Raw genomic sequence first — 12,675 nt, 5'->3', positions numbered from 1 at the left:
TGATTGATGTAAGAGAGGAAGGAATGTTTAAGGTAAGATTATATGACTACAACATGTATCAGGTACCTTGACTGGGGAACAATATTAATTAGCTATTATAATCTTGAAGTTCTTATCCACATTTGTCTTTTCTGTCCCTTACATTATTTATACATAAATTAAAAAAAAAAAGTTCTGCTATTTTAACACGAGTCAACACACCATAGAAGTGATGATAGATTTACACTTACTGTAATTGTTATTGGTTGACATTTACACTGTACTTGTTGCCAGTTAAAGACTTCCCTAAACTTTTTAGTAAATGAATAAGGTAATGGGAACACATGGTATAATGTTTCCTTCTCAATGGATTAATTTATAGTAGTCATGGAGTTTTTTTTCGAGTTGCTAACTAATGTCTTTTTATTCCAAGCAGGAGAATAATATGGCTTCAGAGCTCAAGGATTATTATAACAAGACATTTGCTGCAGAGAACAATACTGCTGCCACTCGGAATTCTGACTTCCCAGTCTGGGATGACTACAAAAGCAGTGTCGATGACTTGCAGTATTTTCTGATTGGACTCTATACGTTTGTAAGTCTTCTTGGTTTTATGGGGAATCTACTTATTTTAATGGCTCTCATGAGGAAGCGAAATCAGAAGACAACGGTCAACTTCCTCATTGGGAATCTGGCCTTCTCCGATATCTTGGTTGTGCTGTTTTGCTCACCTTTCACACTGACCTCTGTCTTGCTGGATCAGTGGATGTTTGGCAGGGTCATGTGTCATATTATGCCTTTCCTTCAATGTGTGACAGTTCTGGTTTCCACTTTAATTTTAATATCTATCGCCATCGTCAGGTATCATATGATAAAGCATCCTGTATCTAATCATTTAACAGCAAATCATGGCTATTTCCTGATCGCTACTGTCTGGACACTAGGCTTTGCAATGTGTTCTCCCCTCCCAGTGTTTCACAGCCTTGTGGAACTTCAGGAGACATTTGGTTCAGCGTTGCTCAGCAGCAGGTATTTATGTGTCGAGTCATGGCCATCCGATGCATACCGAATTGCTTTCACTATCTCTTTATTGCTCGTTCAGTATATTCTGCCCTTAGTTTGTCTAACTGTAAGTCATACCAGTGTCTGCAGGAGTATAAGCTGTGGATTGTCCAACCAAGAAAACCAACTAGAAGAAAATGAGATGATCAACTTAACTCTCCATCCTTCCAAAAAGAGTGGGCCTCAGGTGAGGGTCTCCAGCAGCCGGAAATGGAGCTATTCGTTCATCAGAAAGCACAGAAGGAGGTACAGCAAGAAGACAGCATGTGTGCTGCCTGCTCCGGCGAGACCTCCTCCAGAGAACCGCTCAAGAAGGCTTCCAGAACACTCGGGCTCTGGGAAAAGTCAGCCCCCTTCATCCCGTAAGTTTATACCAGGGGTCCCCACTTGCTTTGAGGTGAAAGCGGAAGAAAACTCAGATGTTCATGAGATGAGAGTAAACTGTTCTATCATGAGATTAAAAAAAAGATCTCGAAGTGTGTTCTACAGACTGACCATCTTGATACTAGTGTTTGCAGTGAGCTGGATGCCTCTGCACCTTTTCCATGTGGTGACCGATTTTAACGATAGCCTGATTTCAAACAGGCATTTCAAGTTGGTGTATTGCATCTGTCACTTGCTAGGCATGATGTCCTGCTGTCTTAATCCAATTCTATATGGATTTCTTAATAATGGGATCAAAGCCGACTTAAGGTCCCTTATACGCTGTCTTCATATGTCATAATTCTCAATGTTTTCCAAGGAAAGTACAAGTATGGGGATCATCTAAAATATATTCACAGTGACTGTATATGTATAATCAACAAATTTTGTTAACTTACAGAATTTAATTTATGTGTAAGAACGCTGGATTTGGATATCAGTTCCTAATATATGGAAGATAACTTTAACATGTTATAATATGATAAATTCATTTAGTTGTATAAAGTCATTGTCAATCCAATCTGTAATTTCATTTTAAAGAGTAGTTATATTACCTTCCATTTCAGCTTGTCCTGTAAACCGATGAATTGTAAGTTCTTGTTTAAAATAAAAGTTATATTTAACCATCTCAGTATTTTTTGTTCAAAATTATAAGCAAAACCATTTCTCCTAAGACATTTAATTTCAGGTATGAGGAACATCTAATAATCTTCATTTTTACTTCACAGATTTCTTAATAGTTAGTTTCTGACAATACAGAAAACTTTAATATGACCAGCAAACCATAACTAAGTGACAGATATATGCCTAAGTCATAAATTAAATGTCAACATTGGGTACAGTTTTAGAACCTCTAAAGGAAAATTTTTATATCCTATTATTGATGATTGGTCAAATTGTCAATTTATTCCCCACTATCCTAGTAATACACAGTTAATTTATCCAATAAAAATAGATTTTAAATCTTTTCTAGACTTATACCATGACATTAAGCTATCAAACAAAGATTGTTTCATATACATCTTTTATATTCTAAAATTTGAAATATAAATGGAATCTATATTTCCAAGTATTAAATAATTGTAAAGAATACTTGAAGTGTCTACAGGGGGAAAAAAGTTTAGTTAATGTTTTTGGCCAAGATGAAGAATGATTAATATACTTTATGCCATTTCAGTACTGAGGTCTCATATGCTATCTTACTAGATTGAAGTCAGTCTTTTCAAGTGGAGCTTTTTATTTGTTTTAGTCAGTTTTTTATAGAACTAAGTCCCTGAAAATAATGAATGTTTTCACATGAGGCTCAGATGTGCAAAATAATAATGCTGTCTTCAGTTCCTTTCTCTGATTTAACCGTCTCCTGTATGGATTCCTGTTCATAAGGGAAAACAACTGAGCAAAACAAGAAACCGTTTAAGTTTTCAAACAGTAGGTAACTCTGGTCATTGTTTAGTCAATTGAAAGTCCAGACTCTCTACGGGGGCTTTTTTTCGGGCCTCTCCTGCTTCCCTAGGCAAGGCCTACACATAGGGGAAGCAGAAGATGGTGCTGGTCCCCACATGTCCTCTGCTGGCTCCTGCCCAGCTCCAGGTGAGAGGTAACTGTCTTGCCTGGTCTCTCTGTTCCATCAGCTTCTCCGTGTGTTGTAGAATGTATGGTCTATTCTCAGCAGGGTCCAGGCCTGAGGGTTCAGCCCCCGCGTTCTCCACCCCTGCTGATGTAAACTCACTGGCTGTAAGGTCCCTCTGAATCTCCACCACGTTTCCCAGTTTGTCCTGAGCCTGGGCTGTCTGCTCTGTGGGGTCTTGTCCCTGCCAAGGCCGGGGACACTTCAGGAACTTTATCACCAAGAACTCTTCAGAAAGGTATTGTCGACTATAAAGATATTCACAACCTGAGAGTTGAGAGTTCTGTTTTATTCGACGGGAAGTTTTAGGACTTCAAGCCCGGGAGGCAGACTCTCAAGTAACCCTGAGAGAACCGCTCTCAGGAGGCGGTGGGCAAAGAGTGAGGATATAGAGAAGGTTTGCAGCAAAGGGCAAAGGGAGCATAAAAATATTCTTGTTAATTAAAGAAAACCAGAAATCTCAAGTTAAGGAATTTAGCACTTTTCTATATATGGGAACATGCAAGAGTCTGTGCTCACCGAAATCATTCCTTTGAGATGCACCTCAGCTCTCTGGGGCCGTATCCTGTGTTTTCACATCCTGAGTTTCCTCGGGGCTCACAGTGGCTGCAGTCTGATGGCTGCTACCTGGCAGGTATTCTTTCCTTGGGAGTCCCCTCAGGGCTCGCTGTAGGAAGTGGCTGCAATCACTGACGACGGTGACATCTTTTGTTTATTGATACGGCAGGAAATATTCCGCATCATTCCAGTATGAATGCTTACGGCTCACGTAGCTCACCTAGAACTGAGGCAGCATGGACTTCCCCAGGCCTTCTCTGCCCAAACGCTACAAGCCACCCTGTCCACAGTGTTGTTCACCTCATGTTGCTGCCAAAGCATCTGCTTTCCAGTTCCTTTCTCGATTTTCAAACATGAAACTAGGTAAAGCCACCACTGCTTTTAGCTTCCCTCTAATCTACCTGGGGTTATATGAGTGTCCTCCCCAAGTTTTGATAGGAGAGCAGAAAAAAAAAGCGAAGAAACTTTGGTTCACTTTTGCTTTTCTCTTTCTTTCCTTCTTCTTATTCTAAGGGCTTCTGCTGCTTTCTGCCGACTAAGAATGTCCCTTGCTAATAAAATCTTTATATTTCTCTGCACTACGGCTTGGCTTACGGTAAAACTGTGTTCAGAATATCAAGGTTTGTATTTGGAAAAGGAAGCTTTTGTGATTTAAAACCCTTTTCCCCTTTAAATGCTTGGATTTAAGACTATTGTCTCACCTCAGACCCAAAACAAAAAAGTCTAAGTTGAAGAATGACTTCTTATTTAAAAGAAATTTTAAATTTTTCACTAGGGCAGTGACTTCAAGGTTTAACTTCAGTGGCCAAAGGGGGAAAACCCACCGACAAGGGCAAATATAAACACATAAAGAGGTATTTTATCCTGTTAGAGTAACTTACACTAGCAAATGTACAATAAGTGTCAAACTCCACAGATTTTATGGTTGCTGATAAATGAGTTTAGTTAAACTGGATAAACTAATTTGGGGCTCTTAAACTATTGAACTGAAAGGTAGCCATTTATCTTCCCTAACCAGAAATGACTGAATGTTCTTAATAATTAAGAAGAATAATTAATAATTAATTAATAACTAAGTAAGTAGAGAAGTTTAAATGGATTGGTGAATAGAAGTCATTAAGAGGGGGATTAATTGTTTTAGAAGGTTATTATGAATAATAATTTCTTCCATGGATACAGTTGCTCCAAACAGCACAGGTTTGAACTAAGCAGATCCACTTATATGTGGACTTTTTCAGTAAATATATTGCAAAAATTTTTGGAGATCCACTTATATGTAGATGTTTTTCAATAAATATATTGGAAAAAATTTTGTGACAATTTGAATAAAGTCGCAGATGAACTGCACATCCTAGATAGAAATAGCAAAAAAAGAAAAGAAAAAAATTAAGAAAAAGTTAGGTGTCATGAATGCATAAAATATATGTAGATACTAGTCTATTTTATCATTTGCTACCATAAAATACACACAAATCTATTAGAGTTAAAATTTAACAAAACCTATGCACACAAATGCAGACTGTACATGGCACTATTCATAGTCGAGAGAAATGTAAACGAAGGTAAAGATGCAGTTTTATATCATAACTGCATAAAATTAACCATAGTGCATATGTAGCAATTTTGCAGCCACCGTCCTCTTAACCATGTGACACTCATTATCTCCATGTGAGCAGTTCTTTTGTCCGGTAAATTGCATATCACAGTAAAAAGTGATCAGTCACACTTCTCGCATGTTTTTCACCTTGCTTAGTGCGATAGCATAAACCATGAATAACCGTAAATCCATAAGAAGTACCACTAGTGTTATTGGAAGTGCTCCCAAGAGGCAGAGAAAAGTCATGACACTATAAGAAAAAGTTGAATTACTTGATATGTACCATAGATTGAGGTCTGCAGCTGTGGTTGCCCACCACTTCAAGATAAATGAATCCAGTTTAAGGACCTTTTAAACAAAGAAAAGGAAATTCATGAGGCTGTTGCTACAGCTATGTCAACAGGCACACAAAACTTGCACTTCTTGTGAAGTATCTTTTTATCTCATGTTAAAATTACAGCTTTTTTGTGTAAAGATTGTAAGATTGCTATAAGAAAGGCACACCTGCGCTTCCCTGGTGCCGCGGTGGTTGGGAGTCCGCCTGCCAATGCAGGGGACACGGGTTCGAGCCGTGATCCGGGAAGATCCCGCATACCATGGAACAACCAAGCCCTGCGCCAGAACGACTGAGCCTGTGCTCTGGAGCCCGCGAGCCACAACAATTGAGCCCACGTGCCACAACTGCTGAGGCCCGCACGCCTGGAGTCCGTGCTCCGTGGCAGGAGAGACCACTGCTGTGAGAGGCCCCATGCACCACAGCAAAGAGTAGCCCCTACTCGCCACAACTAGAGAAAGCCTGCGGGCAGCAACGAAGACCCAACGCAGCCAAAAATAAATAATAACAATAAATAAATAAATAAAAAGAAAGGCACAGCTATAGACTGACATGAAGTCATTGTATGAAAAGTTAAAGCCAAAGGAAGGTGAAGCGTCTAAAACTGGAGAAGTTAATGCCAGGAAAGGATGGCTTGATAATTTTAGAAAGAGGTTTGGCTTTAAAAATGTCAAGATAACAGGAGAAGAAACTTCTGCTGACCAAGAGGCAGCAGATGAGTTCCAAGACATCATTAAGAAAATCACTGAGGAGAAAGAGTATCTGCCTAAACAGGTTTTTAATGCAGATAACAGTGTCCTAATCTGGAAAAAAAAAATGCCATAAAGGATATTCATTACTAAGGAAGAGAAGTGAGCACAAGGATTTGAGGCAGAAAGGGATAGGCTAAGTCTATTGTTTTGTGCAAATGCATTCAGGTTTATGATCAAGACGCCCCTTATCTATAAAGCTGCTAACTCCAGAGCCTTGAAGGGAAAAGACAAACACCAGTTACCCCTCTTTAGGTTGGACGACAAGAAGGCCTGGACAATTAGAACAGTTTTTCTGGATTGGTTCCATTGATGCTTTGTCTCTGATATATATATAAAATTTTATTTTTGTTTCAATAAATATCATGTTTGGCAAAAAATTGTGAAACAAATATTTAATTTATCAATATTTTATAATAATATAAACTATATTATTAATATATTAATTAATTAATTAGTTGTAATACTTTTCATAATTTTTTATAATGTGCTACCTTAGGTTGTATAAAACCTTACATCCATCTAGACCCAGAACCCTTGAAGGGGTTGCTTTTTTGCCCTTGAAGGAGTTAATTTTCTACAAACTTTCATATTTTTTCTGGTTTTAGACTATTCAGATTTTCTCTCGATCACATTTTTTTAAAAAGATATCTAGTTTAAAAAATATTCAAACTAATTTATATATATTTTTTCTTACAATTAAAACTTTTTTTTCTGAGTCTGATTACACTATCTCCTTACCTAATGTTGTACAGGTACCTTATCTAGTTTATTGTACATCAAACATTCCACAGGATTTTCCATCTTAAAAGACCAAACTCTTGGTTTTGTTTGTTTCCATTGACTTATTTTTTGCTGAAGTCTAGCATTCATATATAAATCATGGGTGTACAGTTCAATTAATTTTCACAAAAGGAGCACATCCGTAGGATCACCACTCAGATCAAGTGAGAGTAGCTTTCTGGCACCCAGAAGCTTACCTTATCCTTGTTACAACACCTGCCTTCTCCTCCAAGGTATCACTCTTCTGACTCCTATTACTGTAGATTATTTTTACTCATTTTTGAACTTTGCAAAATGAAATCATATAGTTTCTCTTTTGTGTCTACTTCTTTGTTCACATTATACATGTGAGATTCATTCATCTCACTGTGTGTATTAGGAGTTTATTTTCAATGTTGTTGTATCTCATTGGTTGACTATAGGGCAATTTATTTATTCATTCTAGAACTGATGGATATTCAGCTTGTTTCCGGTTTGGACTATTCCAAATAGCACTGCTAGGAATATTTTTGCACCTGAATGTATCTTACACATTTTGATTGAGTATATACTCAGCAATAGAATTGCTGGATCTTAGGCTGTACACATGATCAGCTTTGGTTGATACTGCTAAAGAGTTTTCCAAAGTGATTGTACAGGTGTACCTTCCCACCAGCCCTGCAGCATCTGAGAGTTCTATTTGCTCCAGATCATTGCCTGCACTGGGTATTGTCAGACTTTTCATTTTTATGTTTTTATTTTAAATTTTAGCCATTCCTGAAAGTGTCTAGTGTTATTACATTGTAGTTTTAATCTGCAGTTCTTTGATTATTAGTAGAGTAACACATTTTTCATGTTTGTCAGTTATTTAGATATTCTTTTTTGTGAAAAGCCTGTCCAGGTTTTTTCCATTTCTACATTGGGTGGTCTGTCTTTATTTATTGAGTTATTGCTCTTTATACATTCTTCCTATGAATATGTACCTTCCTTGGTTTCTCATTTTGTGGTTTGTCTTTTCACGCTTTTATTTAATAGAAGTTCTTAATTTAGTTAATTTGAATTGATCGCTCTTCTCCTTTATGGTAAGTTGCTTTTATGGTCTGATTGAGAAATTTTGCCTTAAGGTCACAAAGATCTTATATGTTTTCATCTAAAAGCTTTATTGATTTGCCTTTCACTTGTACAACCACAATTCACCTGGAATTATTTTTGAGTATGGCCTGAGATTTATTTTTCCCCATATGGGTATTCCATTGACCCAACACTATTGAAAAGGCCATACTTTCCCCATAGATTTGATAAGAGTTGATGTTTTGTCGGTAAGTTCTTCAGATTTGTTCTTCACCTTGATTTGTCTTTGCCCTTTGTATTTCTATAATAAATTTTAGAACTTCCACACCAGAATACAATAATAAAGTAATATATTTTATTATGTTATTATGAATAATGAGTAGGATTGCAATAGATCTATAAATCAGTTTAGTGGAATTATCATCATTACAATATTAAATTTTCAAATTCATATTTACTTAAGTAGTCTAAATTCTCTCAGCTACGTGTTGTAGTTCTCAGTATAGAAGTTTTGCATGATTTCCTTTAGATTTATTCCTAAGTATTTGGTGTTTTTGAAAGTTATTTTCAGTGTTAATTATAAAATTGTAAACATTTCATTTTTGAACTGTTTATTGCTGGTATATAAAGATATCGTTTTTATACTGATTTTCTAACCAGTCAATGTACTAATTTTGCTTATAAATTCTAATGATTTATATGTGGATTATTTTGGATTTTCTAGAGATACCATAATGTTGTCTGCAAATACTGACAGTTTTATTTCTTCCTTTCCCATCCTCATACATTTTGTTTACTGTCCTTGACACATGACACTAGCTTGTCCTCCAGTGTAATGTTAATAGATTTGACAATTGCAAGCATCCTTGTCTTTTTGCCAATCTCAGGGGGAAAGTATTCATATTTATTTTCTATGCACACAACCAAACCTATCTTTGGTATGCAAAACCTAAAATTAGGTAAATAAATGACTTGTCATGTCACCCCTGTAACACTACATACAGTGTCTAAGTTATCATTCCAACAAAATACAATATATGTCTTATTCACTTCACCTGAATTTATGAGGTGAAATTTGAGGGGTGGGTATTTTAAACATAATCAGACAGAGGTTTTAATGATTAGTGGCAACTAAATAGGGCAGGATTGAAAAGATAGTGCCAGCATTTGGGAATTTGCTTTCTCTTTGTATGTCAGTGCAGCTCAATGATTTCACAATTAATATGACATATTAGTTTTAGAGATTTACCAAACAGTTATTTTAACTATGTTACTAGATATCTTATACCTAAAGAAGGATGCAGTCACCATTATTTTTTTTTCCCTAGGTTGTTTAGCAGTCAAGTTTGGTGGAAAGGACATAGACTATGGACCAACACAGGTCTGGATCAGTATCTCACAAGAGTCATTCAACTAATGTGTAAACTTGCCCTGAGGACCCCATTTTTCTGAAACTCAGTATCCTGATCTATTAAATAGGGATAAAAGCAATAATATAGGTAAGTGTGAGCAGTAATCAAGATAACATAATAAAGCATCTAGTAATATGCTTGCTACAATGAGTAGAACCTAAATAAAAAGTATGTTATTAATGACAAAGGCAATAATAAAATATGTCTGAATTACGCAGTATAACATAATGACGAAAACCAGGCTCAGGCTGTGTGTTCACATGGATATGCATTTAAATTTCAGCTGCACCAATGACAAACTGTGTAAATACACAGAATACGTTCACACCTCTGGTGAGTTACTTACATTGTTAGCACCTCTGAAAGTAAGTTTCTGCATCTGTAAAGTAGAAAATGATACTCACCTTACAGAATTCAAATGAAAATTAAAGGAGATTGTGTGTAGAAGAAACTTAGAAGAGTTTCTGTACATAAGAAGCCTACAATCTATGGTAGCTATTGTCTTATCGCTGCTGTTAAGCATTGTAAAGATTAAATATGTGAGGGTATGGAAAGTTCTGGATAGGGTGCCTGGGTTAGGAAATGATAACACTATTGCAGTCACCTCCACCTCGACCTCCACCTCTACTCTTACAGAAAATTGACTCTGCAATTCCAAACTTCTAAAGGTCAGCATTGAACAAATGAGCACAATGCATGGAGGATGTCTAAAGGACAAAAGAATTCCGGAAAGTGTCTGCAGTCTCTGTACACTCACCTTGATCCTGTGGATTAACTTCTTATTGATAAACTTATATTCTCAAAATGCATTCTGTGGTTGTAGTTGTGACTTTTAAGTCCATATATAGAAACAAGGTCTCATGTGCTTGTCATCACAAAAATACCACTTGGAGTTTTCTACAAAAAGCTGTTCAAAACTGGCTACATGGGTGTCCTCACCAGAACCCAGCAAGACTATGAATTTTACTGTTCAGAAATATGGAAACCCTGGATTTTCTCCTCTTCAGCATCTTTAACCTGCTGGTAATCAGACTGTCCTGACCCTGGTAAGCTTCCCTGCTTCTCATTTAATGATCTGGGACCTTCCTTTCCTGAGGACTAGACACACATGAATGAATTTTACCTGTTAGGACACATTGAATTATTTTTCTAAGAAACCGCTGGGTTCACTACCTGGGCAAGCCACAGAAGATTTCTTCCTCTTTCATGCTGTGAAGCTAAAAGCAGTCTTTTTCACCAGTAAGTTAGAAGAGAACCTACTCTTAAGAGTGACTGAAGGAGAGTGAAAGGACCCTTAAAATAAATAATATACCTCAGAGGATAGAGAAATGGACAGGGAGGTTGGGAGACATAGTTTATTTTTCCAGTCGTACCTAACCATCTGGGTAATCTGACCCAACTTTCTCAACGGAGATATGTCATATTATGTTCTTGCAGTATAATGGCATTAATCAGAAATCTGAAACAAGGGAAAGAGATTAAGATGAACTATAGGGATATTAACACTTGTTGAAATTAAACTGAATTTTAACGTTTGTTGCTCTAGTTAATTGTGACAACAACTTAATGAGATGTTATCCTCATTTTATTTATTTTTTATTGAAGTATAGTTAATTTACAATGTTGTGTTAGTTTCTGCTGTATAGCAAAGTGATCCAGTTTTTTATATATATATATATATATATATATATATATACATTCTTTTTTTATATCCTTTTCCATTATGGTTTATCATAGGTTATTGAATATAGTTCCCTGCGCTATACAGTAGGACCTTGTTGTTTATCTATTGCATATATAATAGCTTATTATATATAAGCTCATTCCAACCTCTCACTCCACCACTCCCGCATCCCCTCCCCCTTGGCAACCACAAGTCTGTTCTCTATATCTGCAAGTCTGTTTCTTGTTCATGGGTAGGTTCATTTGTGTCATATTTTAGATTCCACATATAAGTGATATCATATGATATTTGTCTTTTCTCTTTCTGACTTACTTCACTTAGTATGGTAATCTCTAGGTCCATCCATGTTGCTGTAAATGGCATTATTTCATTCTTTTTTATGGCTGAGTAGTATTCCATTTTATATATGTACCACATCTTCTTTATCCATTCATCTGTCATCAGACACTTAGGTTATTTCCATGCCTTGGCTATTGTGAATAGTGCTGCTATGAACATAGGGGTGCATGTATCATTTTGAATTATAGTTTTGTCTGGATATATGCCCAGGAGCAGAATTACTGGATCATATGATAATTCTATTTTTAGTTTTTTGAGTAACTTCCATACAGTTTTCCATAAAGGCTGCACCAACTTACATTCCCACCAAAAATGTAGGAGGGTTCTCTTTTTTCTAGACCCTCTCCAGCATTTATTGTTTGTGGATTTTTTTGATCATGGCCATTCTGACTGGTGTGAGGTGACACCTCATCATAGTTTTGATTTACATTTCTCTAATAATTAGCAATGTTGAGCATCTTTTCATGTGCCTATTGGCCATCTGTATTTCTTCTTTGGAGCTATTTAGGTGTTCTGCCCATTTTTTGATTGTAGCACAACTTAATGAGATGTTATCCTCATTTTAGAGATGAAGAAGCTGAGACTTAGAAGACTAAATTGCTTACACATGTCAACAGCTGGCTAATAGCAGTGATGGGATTTGAGACTCAGCAGTCTAAGTTCAAGACCCCTGCTCTCTCTTGGTTGCATCCTATGTTTACTTTTTAAGAAAAATCTGGTACCTCCTTGTCCTAAATAAAACAACTGAGTTGATCCCCATCTAATTTACTATTGCATATATAGGGGGGGTAATTAAACTCCATAAGGATTATGGGCAGGTGGAAAATTATTCACCCCACGGGCAGGGAGAACATGCTGGAAGAGGTACAGCACCCAGACCACAGGGGGCCAGCTCAAGCTCCATGTTGTAAGGGCTGCAGTTCTGCTTGTTTGCTGATTCCTGGGCTCGAGGATATTGACCTCTACTCTCATTTGGAGCCTATGCCTTCTTCATTCTGGAAGCCTTCCTTATTTTGGAGTCTGACACTAACAACCTAAAAACTTTATTGAGATGAGCTGGGTACCAGACTGTAAGCTT

At 36.8% G+C, this 12,675-nt stretch overlaps 1 protein-coding gene across 1 annotated transcript; it reads left to right on the top strand.

The window, feature by feature from the left end:
• The first annotated feature begins 267 nt into the window (after nucleotides 1–267).
• On the top strand, nucleotides 268–1,998 carry NPY5R (neuropeptide Y receptor Y5). Its single transcript, XM_079920357.1, has one exon. It carries the CDS (start codon nucleotides 395–397, stop codon nucleotides 1,763–1,765), a length of 1,371 nt encoding a protein of 456 aa, XP_079776483.1. The 5' UTR covers nucleotides 268–394; the 3' UTR covers nucleotides 1,766–1,998.
• Nucleotides 1,999–12,675: the final 10,677 nt, after the last annotated feature.

This window comes from Stenella coeruleoalba (genome assembly GCF_951394435.1).
Source record: "Stenella coeruleoalba genome assembly, chromosome: 4".
NCBI classification, from domain to species: domain Eukaryota; kingdom Metazoa; phylum Chordata; class Mammalia; order Artiodactyla; family Delphinidae; genus Stenella; species Stenella coeruleoalba.
The sequence above is the reverse complement of the archived record's forward strand: the minus strand, read 5'-3'. Positions and strand labels throughout refer to the sequence as shown.

Bases quoted from the DNA above. Each gene is read 5' to 3' on its own strand.
- NPY5R (XM_079920357.1), top strand. From the start codon at position 395: ATGTCTTTTTATTCCAAGCAGGAGAATAATATGGCTTCAGAGCTCAAG.